General features: G+C 36.8%; 1 protein-coding gene across 3 annotated transcripts in view; it reads right to left on the minus strand.

The window, feature by feature from the left end:
• tspan18a (tetraspanin 18a) overlaps positions 1–19,983 on the minus strand; it is a 40,786-nt gene extending 20,803 nt beyond the window's left edge. The window contains exons 1-2 of one of the 3 annotated variants that reach the window (XM_067400912.1): positions 19,803–19,983; positions 179–247 (exon numbers count right to left, since the gene is read on the minus strand). Coding sequence is in view for 1 of the 3 variants with exons in the window: in XM_067400911.1 (XP_067257012.1) it covers positions 170–172 (3 nt within the window). In the remaining 2 variants the exon portion in view is untranslated. Of the gene's footprint in view, positions 1–169; positions 248–19,802 lie in introns of all 3 variants that reach the window. The other 2 variants (XM_067400911.1, XM_067400913.1) reach the window with 2 other exon arrangements.
• Between the last annotated feature and the right edge of the window lie 2,332 nt (positions 19,984–22,315).

The raw sequence follows: 22,315 nt of genomic DNA on the forward strand, positions 1-22,315 counted from the left end.
CCCTAGTTGTAGCATTAGTGGTGTGATACCCAAACAGGATACATTCCCAGGTTTTAATGTGAGGTTAAAATTAAGAACCAAGTGAATGTTTTTTTTCATGCTGACCTTAGTGACAAGAGCCATCAGATTTTGATGGCATGATTAAAAAAATGATCAAAAATCACCATACCATATGTACCTGTAAATGTCTCTCCTTCCAGCTGATGTGATGCTTTTCAGAAAGCTGCTTCACACTTCTTCTCTGAGACTGTGAATAAATGTGCATAAAATGACATATGATTATTTTAGATGGCATAAAATGTTACTTATAATTGTCATGCAAATACTTTTATTGAGATACTCTCTTGATGCAACCATCTTGCTATTAGTATTCATGCGATCTAGTAGTGCTTCAAGTGTGATCAGCTAGAAGTCTGCTTGGATCCCTTCTGCAACAACAAGGGCATCCAACTAAGACAGAGTCCTCATGCTTATAATCTGACCAGTGACTCTGAGACTATTGGTGGCTAATATGAACAATGTCTGCACTGACAGAAAGAAGGATTTCTCCAGAGGCCCTCACAATCAGTTTATTCCGTTTAACCTTCAAGCTTAAGGATGCTTCACAGGACCATTTCTTCTGTGGAACAGAGTATTATTAACACATTGATTATCAGCTAGGAGGCCACACAACTGAAACAATATGAGGCACTTATGTCCCGAGTACTTAATGCACTCTTTGTCAACCTGTACCCTCTGAGCATCAAGAGCAGATTAGCCATGGTGGGGAGTTCGTATAGGGCATGGTGCTAAGGGACTGAATTGTTCATCTGTTTCCATGGAAACAAACAGAGAGGAAAATGGAGTACGAATAAAATGTTGCAGAAAACTGTCTGAGGTGCACGGAGTCAACTAGATCACATCAAAGTGGGTTACAATGAAATGTTCAGAAGAACCAGAATAGGGAGGCAAAAGACCAAGCTTAAGTTATATATCCTGTAAAAAAAATACTTAAAAAAAGGAACATGTGCTGTCTTTTTCCTGAACATTAATTCTGCTCCAAAGCCATATTGATCTTTGCCTGTAGCAACTTTCCAGCTGTTGCACAGTGGAGTTACATCCTCCAGCAGCCGTTCAATTCTGTAGGCTCCACTGCCTGGCATGCTTCACAAACTGTGAGAAATGATGATTGAGAAAGAACGGCACATTAACATTATCATGGCTGGAACACAGTGTGATGATGAACTCATCACAGTTGTGATAAACAAACCAGCACTCATTACCAAGACTTGATTCCAGCTGCCATAAGGGCTACAATGGCAATTATAAAAAGCAGTATAACAATAAAAGTAAGTCTGTTTTGATTCAGCTCAACTGGGCAGAAAACATGTGCATCTTTATGCATTTTTATTTTATTTTTTTTATTTATTTACTAATAAAACCATATAACCATTATCTAAAATACAAAAATGTATAGAGATCAGTGATGTCACTAATTGTGAAATGAATGTATTATAGTTTGGTTGGTGGAAATTAACTTATGTACAAGAGATGAGCATTGTGCTGATGTGTACTGTGCTATTATCAGAAAAACAGCATACACTCCAAAGTATGAGTATATATGTGTGATTTTACGTTAAAATAAAAAATAGGTGCTTGTTAGATTGCTTGAACATATAACCTATCACACCATGTGACAGATTCAGGCTATGGACTAGAACAATGTGACAAAATAGAGCAAAGTGTTAATGGCCTGCATGAGACTTTTAGACAATAAAGATCAATCAGACAAAAGGAATCATCCTTGTGCAACAGAAAGCAAATGCACTCAAGACAAATGCTATTTTCACAAGTTCACATGTACATGAAATCAAATATAGTAATTTATGCATATTTTGTGTGCTGTCCGTGGGAGGGCTCCGAGCTTGGAATTTGGCCTGAACCCAGAGTAGCCCTCCTTAACTGGGATAGAAAGCAGCCAAGAGTGAGGCAAAGGGGTAGTGGAGAGATGCTGTGAAACTTATTACAGTATTTATTAATATTTATTAATAATAATTATAATAATTATTAATTAATTAGCTTTTAATTTTACATTTTCAGTCATTTATTTTAGTTATAGTTTAAGTTTTGTTGCTTTTGTCAGTAACTTTTTTATATTTTTTTATATTTTTATTGTTTTGCGGTGTGTTTACCTTATTATTTAGGCAGTGTCTATATGTAATATAGATGCTATTTACACTACTGAAAATAACATTTTCGTAGCAATAGATAGTATTTACACAAAGTGAAAAATAACATAGCGATATATTCTATTTAGACTAAGTGACAATAGCAGCATTTTCTTAGGGATATGCTATTTACACAGTGAAAATTGTGATATATTATTTTCACACTATATAAAAGTAGCACTTAAAAGTGCAAACAGTTGTTAGATGCTATTTATACTTATAAATAGTGGCAGATACTATTTGCACCTCAGTATTGTTGAACTATAACAGAGTGTAAATGATTATACTTATCAGGACAATAAAGCCCTCCCTATGCATACCCCTAACCCTACCCAATAAATACTTTATTATTGAGCACTCGTTAGGCACTTATTTTCCACTTTTCAAATATTTTCTTAATTTTTACTGAAAATAAATGCTTTTCCGATCTGATTTGTGATGGGAAAAGGGAGAAGAGCGAGTTTGGCAAAAATTCGGATTCGAAATGGGGTCGATCCTGTCAAAAGCTACTTCTTTGCGCCATACTCCCAACGGCCTACGCCACTGCAGACGTTAAGTGGCATGCGTTTTTTTGTAATCTTGTGTGGCCCAACCAGACATTGGTGGGTGGAGTTAGTGTAAAAAGCCTTTGCCAACAAGACAGGCTATTTACACAAAATGTATGATATGTATGGAAGTCTCTATGGTATGTTCTTTTTCAAAGTCTTAAAACACTATAAATCAAAGCCTCGGTAGGCAGTTTTAATTGGTTACTTTTCTTTTTATAATAAACAAAAATGTAAAGGCAAATAAAACTATATCACAAAAGTATAAAATATAATAATCACACCTTGAATCAAAGGAGTAGTCAGCTCTGGGCTTCTTGTCCTCAGCTTTAGGCTTCTAGGCGTTGGGGGTACTGATGTATCAGTATCCAAAGAGGCAATCAACTCTGTTGTTAACCGCCAAATTTAGGCTATAATCTTCTTGATTGACATAAGTTGTAACTTTTCCAAGATCCAAGATCCTTCTCAAGGCCTCGCAGGTGCAAGCTGTCCACCTTTTCATGTCCTTGAACTCCAGTAAACTCAACCAAGATGGCTGATTTCCATTTAAGTTTATAGGAGTAGAATCACAGTAGAACCACAGTTCTTTGTGTCCTTGAACACACACATATAAGCACACTTCTGTGTACTGGCAGTCCAGTTTCACTCTAATTTCATAACCGTTTAAATGGAAATTTTGCAACTGACTAGTATAACTCCGCCCCCCAGAAATAGTCTGTATATGCGATCCATTTGGAAGAACACTTAAATTATGAATAGTCAGATCAAATAATGAATGGCACTAAAAATAGGTAAGATACATGCGATGTGCTTGCCTTGCATTATGATCATTGTATTAAACTTTAGCGTGTTACTTCAACTGCGCGCTGCACCCGTCTTGAGTCTCTCGCGGAGGAGCTCCGGAAGCATAAAAGGGGAGCGACGACAGTGAAGGACAAGAGAGGACCAGGCCTGGAATTTATTTTATGTTTTGTTATGTTTGTGTGGCCGGCAGTTGTCCGTGAGGAACTTTCAGTTGTCCGTGAGGAACTTTCGTTTTGTATTTGTTTATTTTGAATTAAAGTTTGTTTAGACGTTCGCCGGTTCCCGCCTCCTCCTTCCCGTACATACGAACTGTGTTACAATAACATTGTAAGCAATGCACTATACTAAATACATTATCCAATTTCAAAAATGTGTAAAAGCATCTAAAATAAATAAAAAAGGAAGCAGGTTAATTGCACTTGCTTGATATTATACAACACTATGAATAGCTTTAAGCAATTTAATTAATTTTTATTTCAGTTTTAATTTTAGGAATTGTAGTACTTCAAATTAAACTTATTTCAGCTAGTTGCCAATACAATATTTATTGTTTTTTTTAAGTTTAAGTATTTTCTTCAAATATTTATATTTTATTTCAATCTTTTTTAATGCCGAAAATATTTCAGTAGTTTTAGTTAACTATAACAACACTGTTGAGGATCAACAACCAACACCTCCAGCTTTCCATCTTGATCTCTAGATTCTTCCTGTGCCACTCTGACTGCATGCTTCAACTGCAAAAGCACAAAAAATAAATGTTACCTCCACTGATAAAGAGAAATATAGGAGATTACAAGCAGCCTTCCCATCAAGAGATTGACATTATGTGCACTGGGAATTACACCATGTGCTTTGCACTTAACTTCAACACCATTCAGTGTCATTTGATGGACAGATCTGATGGACACTTTTCTCAACACTTTTCTGCAACTAGAGGCTGTTTGCACTTTAACGTAAGCCTAAATAGCTAGCATTTAAGTAAAGCCCCCCCAAATGTTTTTCTGAGAAACGAGTTGTCCTTGGTCAGGTTGACCTCAAAAAAAAAAAAAAAAAAAGTTGGGAAAAGTAGAAAAGAAAAAAATCACTAATACCACAATACTACTTGTAAGGATTCCCTTCCCGTACAAGTCCCTCAGAGCAATACATGGTAAAATGTAGATCAGGCTTTGAGAAGCTCACTTTCTGCCGTTTCAGATGACAGCTATCAGAGAAAACCTTGGGCATGAAAAGAGAGCACTGAAGGCCAAGCTCTATACCCTAAGGACTCAATTATGTGCAGTACCTTCAAAGAACATGATGAAAACACTGAGGAGCCCGGCTTCTCTATCGGTCTCTAGAGTCCGTTCCAGTATGGCAGGGGCAAAGGGAATCAATCATGACCCATATCCTTCCACTTACTGAGCACAAAGCTATTCGGCTACTATACAGTACCTGGGGTCCCGCTCACAACCGAAGCTTACTGTTTGAGAAACACTCCTGTCGAGACACAGAATCAGGCCATGGAACATTTGTCCAGCCTTGCTCTAGAAAAAAACTAGTTCTCTCATTTTTATCTTTTTTTGTGTATGTATTTGTGTGTTAGGAATGAGATACCTTTTGATCTTATTCTCCAAACCTATGAAGTAATGCATGGCTTTTGTAACATCTTGTATATTTTATCTGGTTAATATTTTATAACATATGTGAGGACTTAATACACACAGTTCTTCTCTTCATTCCCTCAGACATAACACCCCTACAACGCTCTTTACATTCACTAAATACAGCCAATTTACAACCAACCATCCATTGATCTCCACTATCCACTCAACAGTGTGTTTGATCGAATAAATCGTGACAATTAAGTTCATTAGTCTCTTGGATGTTTCACTAACAATGACCGGCTCAACAATTCCTTCGTCATGAAGTCACTGGATACTGCAGTGGTTCAGTGTGGGTGGTGTGCTATTATAAAAGTCACTTAAAAACATCTAGGGATGGACAAGTCATGCAAAGCACCAGGATCTTTCCCTATGGGCAATCGACTTGTGGGCCAGCTGTCGAAATCAGTTTATGTAAACAAAGATTTAAAGGGAGAAAAATATTCAACATCTTCTGGCAGGCCTAAATATCAAATAGGCCCAAATATCCTAACTAGGGCTGCACACTGAATCCAGTTAATCTAAATCTAATTAATGACTAAATCAAAGTCACAATATGGCCATTGAAAGCAAAAGGCTGTGAGATAATTAGCAGCGTTTTCAATATTATTCTGTCAATTATTACTACAAATGTTGTGTTCAGGATTTTACAAAAAAAAAAAAAACCTTGGCAAACGTTCTGTTGCAAACAATGTGCAAACCGAAGGCTATGCCAACCTATATGCAGGCTATGCTATACATGTCATGCTGGTGTAAAATGAAGACAGAAATAAAAGTGCTGGATCTATTTGCAAGCAATTTTTTAATCAAAATAATCTCAGGTAAAATGTTCTCAGGTTCTAAGGAAACAAAAGTACAATAAATAGAACAACCACAGTAATAATGACGAGATCTGACAAAGACTGAAACAAACACAGGACTATAAATACACAAAGAAACACTAATTAGACACAGGTGTAACACATAAGGGCAAATCAAAAACCATAGCAATAGATGAACAAAGACAAAGGAAACAGCGCACACGGATGACTTGAGCATTTGAAAACAAAGTCCGCTAGATGCGTCGAATGCAACTTTCTACGCTCGTGGACAAAGGAGTATACTTCTAAAGGCTCGCACACTCAACTGTTAATCAGCCCAGCAAAAAAAAAAATATGACCCATACAAGAATGCATTCTGTTTACTGATTAGTGCTCAATACACTATAGGAGGCTGAATCACAGCATTTGTTTCCTGGTGGACCGTTAAAGAACGTATCTCCTGAACATCCTGTAGAATTCAACCAACCAGATGACAACTTTGAATATCCTAAAGTGTTACCTGTTAGGTGTGTCATATGCATCAGACGTTCAGCCAATGTGGGCGTGACATCTGAGGCTGAGATTACCAACTAGGAGACTAAATGCTGCTAGGTGGAACAAACTTTGATTTGCACTACTGACTGTTCAAAATAAATTAAAAGAAACATAGCATTGTGGATTTGTTCCTTTGTCTGATAACACTTTAGTTTAGGGTCCAATTATCACTATTAACTAGTTGCTTACCAGCTTGCATATTACTAGGATATTGGCCGTTTATTAGTACTCATAAAGCAGATATTAATGCCTTACTCTACATTGACCATATTCTAAATTTCTTAATCCTACCCCATACCTAAACATAGCTACCTTACTAATAAGGCATAATTGGGGGTTTATTGAGGCAAAAGTTATAGTAGTTAATAGTTAGGGGGATTATACACTTTGTTATAATTAGAGGATTTGCCAGCATGTTATAAATAGAAATTCTGCCTATTCTTGCACCTGTAAAAAATAGTTGTTCTTGTTTAAAAAAACCTACACATAACACTTTTTATAACCCATTTAAAGTGTTTATTACAAACTAATTATTAAAAGATAAAAATGAATACATGTAAATAAACAAAAATACGCATTGCATTTACTGTCCTGTGAAAAAGGGGGGTGTAAACATTTTTTCTATTGTACTGACATTGCACCGAACTGTGACTTCTGTGTACCGTTACACCCCTATATATATGGGTGTGCACTGACTTCAGAAGAAAATCATTCAGCATTCATTTTGATTTAAAAATGTGTATAATGGAGTGAGAGCACCACATTCTTATTCAAGTATCCTTCAGTATTATTGCATTAACAAAAATATATCATAAACAAGCAAGAACTGTATCTCTTCATCTATATATTCTAAATAGTGTTTAAATACCTGTAATCACCTGCTTATAACTACTACATTTCCACTTTCTTTATGTTGCGTCCAGGCCCTGACATTAACTTTTTTGCTCACCAGCCACTGTGGCTAGTGGTTTTCCAGTTATAGTCACATTTTCACTGGCCACAATTTTGACATCCATACAATGGGGAAAAACTGCCTTATAGATATTTTTATTATATTATCTCATAATTTGGCAGCAGGTATTTTAGGCTGCTGTCACTTTAAGACCTGACGCATGGATCCATTATTCTGTTACGCATGCGTTTTCTATCACAACTGTTTATGTTCACTTGAGTGAGGGGAGGCAGGCTTGTGTGTCAACTCGCTGTCGGAGAGATGAGAGAGCGAGAAAGCACAGCTGGTATTGTGTATCTATTCTGCGGAAAATAAGTATTGGAAGGGTTTCAGATATTTCAGTATTAGTATCGAAAAAATCTATATTTTTGTAGATTTTTTTGAGTATTATTTCAGATGCCCTTTTAAAATACATAAAGAATATATTTAAAATGTATAGAATATATTATATATAAAGTTGAACCCACCAAAGTGGCTAGTAGGAGTGACTGCATTACACGCCACTGCTAAAATCCACCCGCATTTGGCGGGTATTAATGTCAAGCCCTGGTTGCGTCCAACCCCCTATACACGTAGGGACGTAACAGAAGTCAATGATCCAGCTCGATTCCAGCTTCAGCAATGAAGGAAAAAAAGTATGAAAATCTTGTAATTCACAGACTTTTAATTTTTTATTACTACAACTCGAGTGATGCCAGTACGAAAGACTAAACTAGCAACCATGAGACACCTATAAAGACAAAGAAGCAATACCTAAAGGGAAAAGGCGCAGTCACAGATTCTTATTTACTGCATGGCCAGATTTCTTCCCTCTGTTTCACTTTCAGAGACATTTGAACTTCCAGAGGGAGTCAATGTGATTTATTACTGCACTGGTCAACGACAGAGGCTCTGACTTCACTTCTCAGAGCCTCACAGCGAACAGCATATTCCCAATAAACGGCCTCTGGGAGAGAGTTCATGCCACTTCATGAACGCAAAATTAAAACATTAGAATAAGTACATAACTGAAGGCTGCAGTACCATAACAATCAATAATCAGCATCACAAAGCACAACTGACTGAAATTACAAGGAGGTCATTAGAATTCTGCTTCCATTTCTGCAGGATTCATGAAGAGTTGGTGTATAATATAGCATGTGGTCGGGCCAAGTTGAATTTCTAAGGTGAACATGTCCCTCTCAGTCTCAATTAAGCCATTTGGGCCTCAAGATCATTAAAGAGTTTCTCTTCCCCTACATGAAGCTTTCTATTAAAGCACAGTAGGACACAGTGAACAGCAGTAAAGCAGCACATCTAATGAATTGTGGAAAGCAGTTTCTCACCCCTTATCCTCATCTTTCTGCTTTTATTTCAAGCATATGGTGCATGGATGTGTTATTTTTTAATTATAACATCACTTTAGTCCACAAGGAGTGCCAAATTGGAATTAAAGATGATTTTGTTTCACTGGAGAGATAAACAAGATGTTTATGCATATCGCGAACAACGGTGTAAAAACAAAAACAAGTGCAGATAAAAAGGCGAGTGTACAAAAAAAAAAGAGACTGAAATATGCTGCTGCTGAAATATTCTTGTGTGATAATGTGAGTTATCCATTTTCAAATTCCAGGTTACATAAAAGTGGACAATTATGGAGGCTGGGACCACTATAGAGCCAGTGCAGAGGTTTGTGGAGAGACTGATGATATCGATTTGTGGAAATGACTGATGATTGATAAAGGGAAGCATTAAGAACAGGAAGTAGTGATGCACCAAAATGATTTTTTTTTTTCCCTGAAACACCAAAACTGGAAAACGTTTTCATGTAGCTAAAAAACAAAACCAAAAATAAAGTTGATAATTCAATTAAAATTTTTAGTCAATGATTTTGGCCTACAAAAATTACATTATAGTTGTGATGCCTAAATTCAATTGTAGAATTCAAAATGATTACTTTTAATTTTTAGTGTAATTGCCTCTTTGTACTTTAGTTCATAGTTGTTCATTTATTCAGACAAAAGAGTACAGAATTTTTAATATTGCCATTTATCCATAATATGAAAACAATTATCAGCATCAGACAGAATTTCAAAGGGATAGTTCACCCAAAATTAAAATTCTGTCATTAATTATTCACCCTCATGTCGTTCCAAACCCGTAACTTCAAAAAAACAAAAATCGTCACACTGCTGCTCTCAAAATGTATTAAAAAGACAACGTTTCGACCAAAAAGGTCTTCGTCAGGTCAGACAAACAGTGAATAATCAAAAGATGACAATTTCTTATCATTTTATCAACATAATCAATCACACCTGATTACAATTCATTTAAGCAACAACTCATTAAACTAATAACCCAATTAACACAAGTAACAAATAGAATCAGATATAAAAACTAAAAGTCACAAATCACAAAAAAGGTTTCAAATCAAATTCCAAATTTAAACCTTTTGGAGAAAGAAAGTATTTAATGTGTAAATGTAAAAAGCTGCCCTCTGTAATAAGATTTTATTAATATCACCACCCCTTCTTTTATTTGTTCAATGCCCAAATAGCAAAGAGTCGACAAACTATGTTTGAAAGAGTCAAAATGCACGGCAATGGGATTTTTTTGGTCCTTAAACTGTATATTACTTATGTGTTCGGCTATACTCGTTTTTAAACAATGCTTTGTTTTACCTATATAAGCCAAACCACAGGGACGTTTGATCATATAGATTACATTTTTGGTGTTACACGAAATAATCCCCTAAACTTAAACTGTTTCCTTGAGTGAGGATGACTAAAAGTGTGACATTTTGTTGTAAAATTAAATTGTGCACATTGTCCACATCTATAATTGCCATCAGGGACTGAAAAGGTGTTACTAGATCGTTCCGACCCTTGGTCAGCTCTCACCACCATTTGCCATATATTGGGGGCTTGTTTATAGACAATTCATGGAGGATCTTTACAACATTGACTCAAAGGGTCAGAGCTTAAAATATGCCAGTGTTTACATACTATGTTTGCAAACTCATTACTTAAAGCAGAATATTGGATAATACAAGACAACCTATTGTTGGTTGATTTTGACACTGTTCTAGCAAGGCACTCTTTCTAAGCAGTATTTTCAAAACGTGCCACAGCTTCTTTAATCCAAGTGTTTTCATAACCTCTCTCATAAAACCTCTGACACAGATCTTTACATTGCATTTCGTACCTTTCATTATACGTACAAATCCTACGAATCCTCTTAAACTGACTAATCGGAAGACTCTTCTTTAAATTGGTAGGATGAAAGCTCGGACCATGTAAAATAGTATTTTTATCTGTAAGCTTTCTATACAAATCTGTCACCAATTGATTATCATTTTTGATTATAAGTAAATCAAGAAAGCTAACCTGAGAAGCATTATAATCAATGGTGAATTTAAGATGTTCACTACTACGATTTAAAAATTGTTGAAAATCAAGTAATTCATTCTCCGAGCCGCACCACATATATATTTTTATATATATGTATCACCACATATATATTTTTTCAAAAGCCATTTTTTATTACATTTTGTGTACATTCCTGCATTTTCTGTTTGTATCGTAATAAAGATCAAAAAATAAATATAGATGGACATTTAAACTTTGTTGCTAAAACAACAAAGCTGGTGGTGGCCTAAGACTTTTGCACAGTACTGTATATTAACACAGGATCAGCTGGTCTCCAACATAACATGAGCACACACAGAGACAGCAGCGTTCTGGCACAAGTTCTTATGTTCAATACACAGCTTCTTCCACCTGCTCATCAGTTTCAGTACATAAAAAAAAAAAAAAAAAAACATCTATTTGATGACACGTTTTTCATCTTTAGTTTTCTTAGCTTGGGGGCTCACAAGTGTTAAGACTATGGTAATTATAAGTTTATTACTTCTAAGGTTTGGGAGATGTACATTGATGTACTAAACTCATTTCACTTGGAAATTAATTTTGTGCATACCAAAAAAGGTCTGTCAGAGAAAGCAATTAAGGAAGGACATAGCTTACTGATAATACAAGCAAAATATCCTGCCGTATCAAACTGTTTTTGACAGAAGGTTTTCTGGCACCACCTGGCCATTGTTCATTATGCCGCAGACGGTGACAAGGAAGTCTGAAACCATAACAACTGACTTCATAATATTGAGTTAATGGTGCTTTTTTCCTTTTTTAAATAAAACAAGAATTTAAGCCTATATTTTGAAAGCCTGACTAACAATCAGTGTACAGCAGATGTAAATGTGTGTGTGTGTGTGTGTGTGTGTGTGTGTGTGTGTGTGTGTGTGTGTGTGTGTGTGTGTGTGTGTGTGTGTGTGTGTGTGTGTGTGTGTGTGTGTGTGTGTGTGTGTGTGTGTGTGTGTGTGTGTGTGTGTGTGTGTGTGTGTGTGTAATGACATGGGTAATACAACATAAACATGGTTTGCGTGTCCTCGAAAACCAAATGGCTTTAAAAAAAAAACATACTAAACTGTGTTTTTTTTTTTTTATTATTCAAAACATTACAAAAGTTTTCTGTGATATGTAGGTTTAGGGGTAGGGGTAGTGTAAGGGGATAGAATATACCGTTTGTACAGTATAAAAATCATTATGGAGAGTCCCCGTAAACCCCGTAAAAAAGTGTGTTGTGTGTTATTCCCTACATTGTGGGGACATACCAGAAACCTTTGACCTTGTGGATTTTTTAGTAACCTGGAAAACTGCTTAAAAATATACTTTATGTTTTTTAAAAATGTACAAAGGCAGAAAGTTTTCTGCAATTTGTAGGTTTAGGTGTAGAGAATAGAATATACAGTTTGTACAGTATAAAAATTATTATGTCTATGGAAAGCTTCCATAAAAAAGGTCTTGTATATATAAAATGTATACAAATACATTTTACGTAATACAAACAGCTCTGGAAAAAGTAACACCTGAATAAATTCAAACACTTCCCTCTGTTAAGCCTTTAGAGAAAGCAGCAAGGCTTTGACTGCAGATGAAAAACAGGAACAGATGGGACTTCTGCGTGTCCCTGGACATTTTACCGTGACTCCCCACAAAGACACCAGTCTACACATACATGCGGCATGGATTGACAGAACTGCCTCATTGTGAAATAAAATTTTGTCTCTCTTTTGCTTCCTAATTAGCCAATGCGCTGCATGATGCAGGTCCCTGACTCACATCAGAAAGTGGAAATGAACACAGACACCTGTGAGCTTTATCCACATGCTCAACCACATTTGGAAGCTTCAAAAGCTTTTCAGATGAGGCCTCAATGCACAGCCCCAGCCTATACAAGCTGAAATCTAGGATCTCCTGGGTCGCCATTGATCATGGCAGGGGAATAAAAATCACAAAATTCTCGCAGGTGGAGACCTGGACAAAGGAATTCTTTATTGTTGGATACATGGCCTCGTGGGAAGGGCATGTGCTCTGACATGTTGCATGGTGCAGGGTTGTTCAGTGCAGAATGTTTTTTAAATTCCTGAATTTGAATTGAGGTAGCAAACAGGATGCAGAATTGCTCTTTGAATCAGAAGGCAGTGATTTTAAAATGTACTGAAATATAACTGTAAATAAACGCAGGGAGGGTTAATCAAGACAAACTTTGAATGATGGCTTGACAAAGTTTCGTTTGAAAGTTTAAAACATTGTTTTATAGGCCCTACAGGCAGACAGATAAATTTGTTTCTATAGAAATTTGTCCTTAATTTTTCAAAAATGAAAATTGTGTCATTTACTCATCCTTATGTTGTTCCAAACCTTTCCAAAACTTTCTTCTGTGAAATACAAAAGGGATGTCGGACAGAATGACAGCCTCACTATTCACTTTCATTGGAATAATGCAGATAAATAAATGGTATTGAGGCTTTCATTCTACCTAATGTCAACTTTCCTTTTAAGTTACACGGGTTTAAAACAACAATAGGTTGAGTAAACAACAGTTAGTCCCTTTACGTGCCCCAGAAAAAAAGCGTAATAAATCGAACACGTAAGAGAACATAAGAGAGAGAGATAGTCCATGTGGGCAATTTGGGAAACTAACAAGTTTCTTCATTTAAAAGAATGATGTACAATTCTGCTGACTTTATGTGATCAGAAATGCTTCCTCAGTATCAACCATTATGCTTAATAATCCTCTTGATAAATATTTTATTAGTTACCCAATATTTTGTTTATCATCTTGAATAAAAAAAAAAAAATACCAATGTAGTTCAGTAATGCTGTTGTCAGACATTTAACCATAATTATATGAAGACAAGCATTAACAGAATGTCTGCAAGCAAGATAAAGTAAGTAGACAGTAGACATAATATTCTGTACAGTATTTAGCATCACAGGTATACAGATATAGACTATCACTCAAGAGCTGCGCCTGTGGTGCTGATCTGCTCTTCTTCGCCCCCTGCCAGCAATGAAGCCTTACTAAACCCAACATTTCGACACTGACAGGTTATATAATTGACTTAAACTGTCTGAGCCCCTTTGTTTCTGATGGATATACGTGAAATAGGTTTTATGCTTCTAAACAGCAAATACACAGCGAGAAAAGTCTTTGTGTTGGCACGTCAACCCTTCCACACCCAGATTTTTTCTCCATCCAGTAAATGCATATAATCGGTTTAATCACTGAAGGGGAATCAGGTCCTGACCGAGCTTCTCGTCTCCTCTCTTTCAGACACTTCTCTAATCCCGCTGCCTCCAAATCAGCCGCTCACCTGCCAATCAGCTCCTCCCCAGCGCGACTGCTTCTTTTAAGTGGCTTTGCCGGTCTTAACTAAAGCCAGTGGATGAATAGCAATAGATATCAGGGGATGACGGCTCTTGCTGCTTTAAAATGGATTTTTTCCTGACATCTACCTTAAGTTTAAATGGCCATTGAATCTCTGGAAGCAGGGATTTGCGACAGAAGCGTCATGAATGACAACACATTTCAGAGGTATTAGGAGTACTGACGAACATGTGTCTGAACGAGTGTCTTTTTCCGGAATCTGATATCGATACTTTTATTTTTAGTACTTGCCGATACCAAGTACTGATACCTGTATTTGCTATGCATTTTTAATTTTTACAAATATTAGGCAGAGAAACCAAAATAATATGAATCAAATTAGCAAACAGACCTTTCCTTCAGTGACTTTCATGCCTAATTATGCCTGTTAAAATGTACTGTATTGTAGAAGCTACTGTTACTTCACTGTTCATATTATTGCTCATATTTTATTTTTAATTTAATACCACAGTGAATATTTAGAGTTATTCTAGCAGGGCTCAAACAGTAAAGAGCAGTGATTGATTTACGCTGTCTTTTGTTGTTAGATTAAAGGGTTAGTTCACCCAAAAATGAAAATTCTGTCATTTATTACTTACCCTCATGCCGTTCCACACCTGTAAGACCTTCATTAATCTTCGGAACACAAATTAAGATATTTTAGTTGAAATCCGATGGCTTAGTGAGGCCTGCATAGGGAGCAATGACATTTCCTCTCTCAAAACCCATTAAGGTTCTAAAAACATATTTAAATCAGTTCATGTGAGTACAGTGGTTCAATATTAATATTATAAAGTGACGAGAATATTTCTGGTGCGGCAAAACTTGTATAGTGATGGCTGATTTCAAAACACTGCTTCATGAAGCTTCAACCCGATCTCACGGCAATTCGTACGTATTTTACGAGGTGGCTAAATCGTATGAATTCATATGACCTCACTTGTACTAATTCATACGTTTTTTGCTAAATCGTATGTATTTTACGAGTTGACAAATTCGTATGAATTCATACGAATGACCTACCCCAAACCCCGCCCCTAAACCTAACCGTCACTGGGGTTTAGACAAATCGTACGAATTCGCAAGAGTGAGGTCGTATGAATTTATACGAAATAGCCACCTCGTAGAATAAGTACGAATTGGTCGTGAGATAGCGTTGGAAGCTTTGGAGCGTTATGAATTAGCGTCTTGAATCATGATTCGGATCGCATGTCAAACCACCAAACTGCTGAAATCATGTGACTTTGGCGCTCCGAACTGCGGATTCGACACGCTGATTCATTATGCTCCGATGCTTCCTGAAGCAGTGTTTTGAAATCGGCCATCACTATATAAGTCGTTATTTTGTTTGTTTTTTTGCGCACCAAAAATATTCTCGTTGCTTTATAATATTAATATTGAACCACTGTACTCACATGAACTAGATGTGTTTTTAGTACTTTTATGGATCTTGAGAGAGGAGATGTCATTGCTCCCTATGCAGGTCTCACGGAGCCATTGGATTTCAACTAAAATATCTTAATTTTGTGTTCTGAAGATTAAGGAAGGTCTTACGGGTGTGGAACGGTATGAGGGTAAGTAATAAATGACAGAATTTTAATTTTTGGGTTAACTAACCCTTTAACATTGAGGATAAAGACAGCAGTAGGTTTATTATAGGCTGCTGTCACTTTAAGAGCTGCACGTATCAAACATACCGTCACATACACATTTTCTTTCTCAAATGTTTACATTCACTTAAGACATAACTATGTTTCACAAGGATACTTGCCTATATGGGCATTTTAACATACAGTGGGTATGGAAAGTATTCAGACATTTTTTTCCTCATTAATGTACACACAGCACGCCATATTGACAGAAAAATACAGAATTGTTGACATTTTTGCAGATTTATTAAAAAAGAAAAACTGAAATATCACATGGTCCTAAGTATTCAGACCCTTTGCTCAGTATTTAGTAGAAGCACCCTTTTGATCTAATACAGCCATGAGTCTTTTTGGAAACGATGCAACAAGTTTTTCACACCTGAATTTAGGGATCCTCTGCCATTCTTCCTTGCAGATCCTCTCCAGTTCTGTCAGGTTGGATGGTAAACATTAGTAGACAGCCATTTTTAGGTCTCTCCAGAGATGCTCAATTGGGTTTAAGTCAGGGCTCTGGCTGGGCCATTCAAGAACAGTCACGGAGTTGTTGTGAAGCCACTCCTTCCTTATTTTAGCTGTGTGCTTAGGGTCATTGTCTTGTTGGAAGGTAAACCTTCGGCCCAGTCTGAGGTCCTGAGCACTCTGGAGAAGGTTTTCATCCAGGATGTCCCTGAACTTGGCTGCATTCATCTTTCCCTCGATTGCAACCAGTCGTCCTGTCCATGCAGCTGAAAAACACCCCCACAGCATGATGCTGCCACCACCATGCTTCACTGTTGGGACTGTATTGGACAGGTGATGAGCAGTGCCTGGTTTTCTCCACACATACCGCTTAGAATTAAGGCCAAAAAGTTCTATCTTGGTCTCATCAGACCAGCGAATCCTATTTCTCACCATCTTGGAGTCCTTCAGGTGTTTTTTTTTAGCAAACTCCATGCGGGCTTTCATGTGTTTTGCACTGAGGAGAGGCTTCTGTCGGGCCACTCTACCATAAAGCCCCAACTGGCGGAGGGCTGCAGTGATGGTTGACTTTTTACAACTTTCTCCCATCTCCTGACTGCATCTCTGGAGCACAGCCACAGTGATCTTTGGGTTCCTCTTTACCTCTCTCACTAAGGCTCTTCTCCCCCGATAGCTCAGTTTGGCCGGACGGCCAGCTCTAGGAAGGGTTCTGGTCGTCCCAAACGTCTTCCACTTAAGGATTATGGAGGCCACTGTGCTCTTAGGAACCTTAAGTGCAGCAGAAATTTTTTTGTAACCTTGGCCAGATCTGTGCCTTGCCACAATTCTATCTCTGAGCTCTTCAGGCAGTTCCTTTGACCTCATGATTCTCATTTGCTCTGACATGCACTGTGAGCTGTAAGGTCTTATATAGACAGGTGTGTGGCTTTCCTAATCAAGTCCAATCAAGTATAATCAAACACAGCTGGACTCAAATTAAGGTGTTGAACCATCTCAAGGATGATCAGAAGAAATGGACAGCACCTGAGTTAAATATATGAGTGTCACAGCAAAGGGTCTGAATAATTAGGACCATGTGATATTTCAGTTTTTCTTTTTTAATAAATCTGCAAAAATGTCCACAATTCTGTGTTTTTCTGTCAATATGGGGTGCTGTGTGTACATTAATGAGGAAAAAAATGAACTTAAATTATTTTAGCAAATGGCTGCAATATAACAAAGAGTGAAAAATTTAAGGGGGTCTGAATACTTTCCGTACCGACTGTAATTTTGTGTGAATTTGTCCATTCAAGCACAAGAGGACACGAAAGAGAACTTGATTTAATAGGCTATTCGCGCACTCTCTGAGAAGCAGCTTTCTGGGCGTGCGCTTTGGATGTTTGTGCACAGAAATCTTCTTGAAAATGTCATGTGATTACTGTATTGCCTTCCAATAATAATGTAGGGAACCATTTGTGATACATAAATCATGTAACAGTTCATGTTTTTACTTGCACATAAGATTTAGTTTTAATTTTAATAAGTATGAGTACACAAGCGCAGTATCGGGCCCAATACCAATACTGGTATCGCTATCAGTGCATCCCTAGTTTTAAATGATGATTTGATGGTCAATTACATAAGTACTTTGCCTTAAGGTGTTAAGCAGGGTGCACACTGTATGATTTTGGCGGTCTGAAACAGATTTTACAAATCCGAAAGATTCCTTTGATCGTAGGCTAAAATCTCTGTTCATGGATCGCCAGTTTGACCTGTTCTCCGACAGCCTAATAATGACCATTGCGATTAAATTTTACCTCCGATGAAATTTTGCCAGTGTCAGTTTTGAGGCATATCCTTCAAGTGTGGCTTCTCTACAACAACCGTCAAATAAAAAGAGCACAGAACCTGATGACACAATTAGTGCGACAACAAACCACCACTCACTCCACAGTCCACACACATCGTCTTCAGATTTTTTGTTGTCGTTTTCCTTTTTTTTTTCAAGACAAGCCATGATCAAAATTAACATTAGAGACTTTTTTTGCTTGCTAGCCAGCATTTCAATTCCGCATGTAAATGCAGTTCACCTTAACTGAACGTGTTACGGATTGATGATGAAAAACTCTGGACGAGTCTTTTTGTTTGCGTCTGATTTTAACGAATTGTTGTATAGCCTGACATTAAAGACAACTGAGATCCTACAGTGTGACATGGTTTACAGCGGGGATCATGTTCATACAATCTGACAAGCAACAATCATAAAGGACTATTGTAAATTGTATCACAGCCTAAATAAATTTGTTCTGAAGGATTATGATCATTAGTTAATACTTGAATATTTCTTAACTGAAGCTGAGCTGGAGATATGAGATCACATAAGCCAGCTGGAGACTAGCTTGTTTAGATTTCCAGCAGGATCAAGCTGGACATTTATGGCCATCAGCTGGTCCAAGATGATCCAGATAATAAATCAGTGAACTACCAGCTGGAAGCGCAGAGAATGACTAGGAAGACCATCATCAAATTGGTTAGACCTGGAAGACCACCTTTCACCATTAACAAACCATCTTACATGTTCCACAAAACCTACTGTTTATTTTCTTTCAGTATGTAATCTATAGCCTACAGTATACCTATTGAATCTCACTTTTGAGAAATTCATTATAAATATTTTGCTTCTAAGATTGTTGCGAATAAACTTGGTATAAACTTAAAATTCCTGCTGATGATTTTGTATATATATTCTGTCCCAACTGGGAATATTTAGAAGGAGAAACATGGCTGGCATGAATTCAAATACAACATAATCTCAAAGAGCATGTGTTAGGTTTGGCAGCTGCCAAATTAGATTATACAAGTTAACCAAGGCAGAAGTAAAAAAATAAAATAAAAAAAAACCCTTGGCTCCTGCTATGATTGCAAGTAATTTCAACCACAAACATAGCCTTCCTTCCAACAAACAAAACAGACTTCCATCTTCAAAACACACTGAAAATGACTAAGGTTACACCCAAACATCACGTAGCCACTCCCACCTTGTTCAATGCAAACGGATAGCAGTAATATTTACCTGATTATTAAACCTGTAAACAATACTACTCTAACACATCTCCAAGCAATGTACATGCGTACACTTACAGTAAAGTAATCGATATGAAATAAAACAAAAGTTATAAATAATTAGCCTATATAGCTAATAATTAGTAATATTTGGTTTATTCAAACAATCTATTTTACAGTATTATAGTGACATTTAGCAGATGCAACTTGCTGCAAGGTTGCCAAAAGCAACACAACTTAACAATTAAAAAACGCTTTTGTTTATCAACTGATATGTCATCAAAAAACATGGCCATGCCCGCTAAGAAACTTTAAGATCCTCAGAAATACACTCTCGTCTCCACAGTGATCTGCTGCTCTCAGCGTCCAGAAATGTTATCAGTGGTTTAAAACACCTACCGTGATTTGTGGTATCCTCGGGTTTAAGTACAGGCGAACTTAAGGCAAACTCCAGCTATCCAAGAAGATGAAAACGTCCTTAGGATTCATTCAATTGCTGGGTGAATCTTTCGCCCCGTTTATTCATTCCTTTCGACAGCTCTGAATCATTCAGCGGCACTGACTCCACTCAACACTTCACTGCTGCTCTCTGTGTGATTTTGCTCTGCCACACATCCAGGGGCGGCTACTAGACCTTCACGCCTCCTGTCATTAATTCTTCATTTTCCACATAACGGTGACGAATTGTCCTGTAAATCAGACAAAATCACGGGGCTGCTATATATGCTATACCTACTATCCTATTATATATCATGTAGAATGTGACTCGATACAGCTGGAAATCAATGACAGTGATTTAGTGATCTGTACAGCTATAGCCTATTTTATGTGGTCTTTAAATCAAGTCATTCAATCTCCAGTAAAAGACCCAACCTTAGCAGGTGTCTTTTTGATCCAGAGGCTTTGTTAAAGACATATTTACATGGTTTGTTAAAAACTCAGCATATCTCAGAGTGAAGAATCACAACTGAGCCTACTGTTGATTTTATTTTTATGAACTACCAGACAGATAAGTCACATATTACAGCAAATCATACAGTCCAGAAAAGTTGAGACCAAATTGTCTCTCCTTAATAAAGAATGAACATGCAATACATCACCCTCTGTAATTCTAATAGCTCCTCATCTTCCAAATATAAAATGCTAGTTTTACCTCAGCATCAGTTCATCAAAAAAGTTTCTGAAAATAATTTTTGAACATTCTTGCAGCCAGCAGCATTTTAAATCCTAAAAGAAAGTATACTAATAAATACCTACACAGCAAAATCTCCAGTGTTAAATCAACTCTGCCCAGAGTACATATGGTCCCTCTCTAAATAGTGTTAAAATAACACTGAAGCAGAGTTAAAGTTAATGAGATAATTAAACAATTAAGTGATGATTATGCATTAGTGATAAACACCTGCTGTTAACAAGCAGAATCACTGAAGAAAAGAGAAACACAAGAACTACGACTGACTTCAGTCACAGCCTTATTAATTGCTTGTCTCATTAACTTTAACTGTGCTTCAGTGTTACTTTAACACTATTTAGAGAGGGACCATATGTACTCTGAGAAGAGTTGATTTAACTCTGGGGATTTTGCTGTATACCAGGTAAAAACTATTTCATTTAGTTTTTATCTAATGCATTCCCTGAGAACTGAACCCATGCCCTTTGGGTTGCCATATGATGCATATAAAAATATTTCAGTGTAATTAAATCAAATTGTAATTTAATTAAAAATATAACACCTCTAGAACACATAGCACAAGAATTAAGTATGCACTATGACAAAGCCTGGGCTTAAGATGGCTCATCATGGCTTTCTCCTTTCAGGACTCAAACCAAAAACCTTATTTCCAGCCCAGAGAGACAGATAATATATGTGTGCTCTTTTGAATATTAACACAAACACAAGTCTGTGGCATCACTCTTGACCAGTCAGACTCTGTATTGACTGTGACGTCCAAGTGAGCACTCAGTGCTACATTTAGGAACTGTATCTGACTGCTCTGTGAGGTCTTGAGAGAACCGCATAAATAATGCTTCAAGGCAAGGTGACCCAACCTAGATCATTACACGCTCCACTTGAGCCCTGAGGCTTATTTTTATAGACAGAGACTACACAGGTACAATGTTACGTTGCACTCTTTGCTTTATTCTTTCCTGTCACAGAACATTTCAGCCCTATATTCAGTCAGTGATGGTACACACATTTTTAGAGGGATTTTGGGCTTAGCAGCAAGCTCAAGGGAATGAGTGCAAAAAAATTTCAGGGGGATGTTGAAGTTTTGATTATTCCTAAACTTATAGACTCTATAGATAGTATAAATGTAAAACACATTTATCACATACAGCAAATTCTGATATTCTGCAGGATTATTTTATATTGATTTAGTAGAAGTACATCCAAAAGGTAACAGGTGTCCAGCTGTTTTCAGTTTTTCAATTATCAATAATGGTAAACCAAATACTATTTTGTCTATTTTAAAGACTATGATATATTCTATGACCTATAATTCACAGTTTTATTTCTTTGTGTCAGAGGGCTATAGGCAAGTATTTACATTTGCATGTTTGGTAGACACATTATATACAAAGCAACTCAAAGGAATCAGCATTCAAGGCACACATTTTAACAGTTGCATTGCCTGGGGATTAAACCTATGACCTTGGCATCTCTAGCACCATATACTGTTTGAGCAACAGAAAACTTTTGAGCCGCAACACTTTTTTTTTTAAATCATGGAAAACAATTCACAGCAAAAGTAAAACTCACATTTGCAATCTCACTCCCTTTATGACTGAAAACTTAAAACCAAAGCTGATTACTACAGCATTGCATGAGCTATTAAATGTTCTCTGAAGGAGTGTGAATGCAATTGAGTAATATAGACATCTTTTTTTTTTTTTCATTCGTAATCACAGAA

The sequence above is a fragment of the Chanodichthys erythropterus genome, chromosome 11 (assembly GCF_024489055.1).
Source record: "Chanodichthys erythropterus isolate Z2021 chromosome 11, ASM2448905v1, whole genome shotgun sequence".
In the NCBI taxonomy this organism is placed as follows: Eukaryota; Metazoa; Chordata; class Actinopteri; order Cypriniformes; family Xenocyprididae; genus Chanodichthys; species Chanodichthys erythropterus.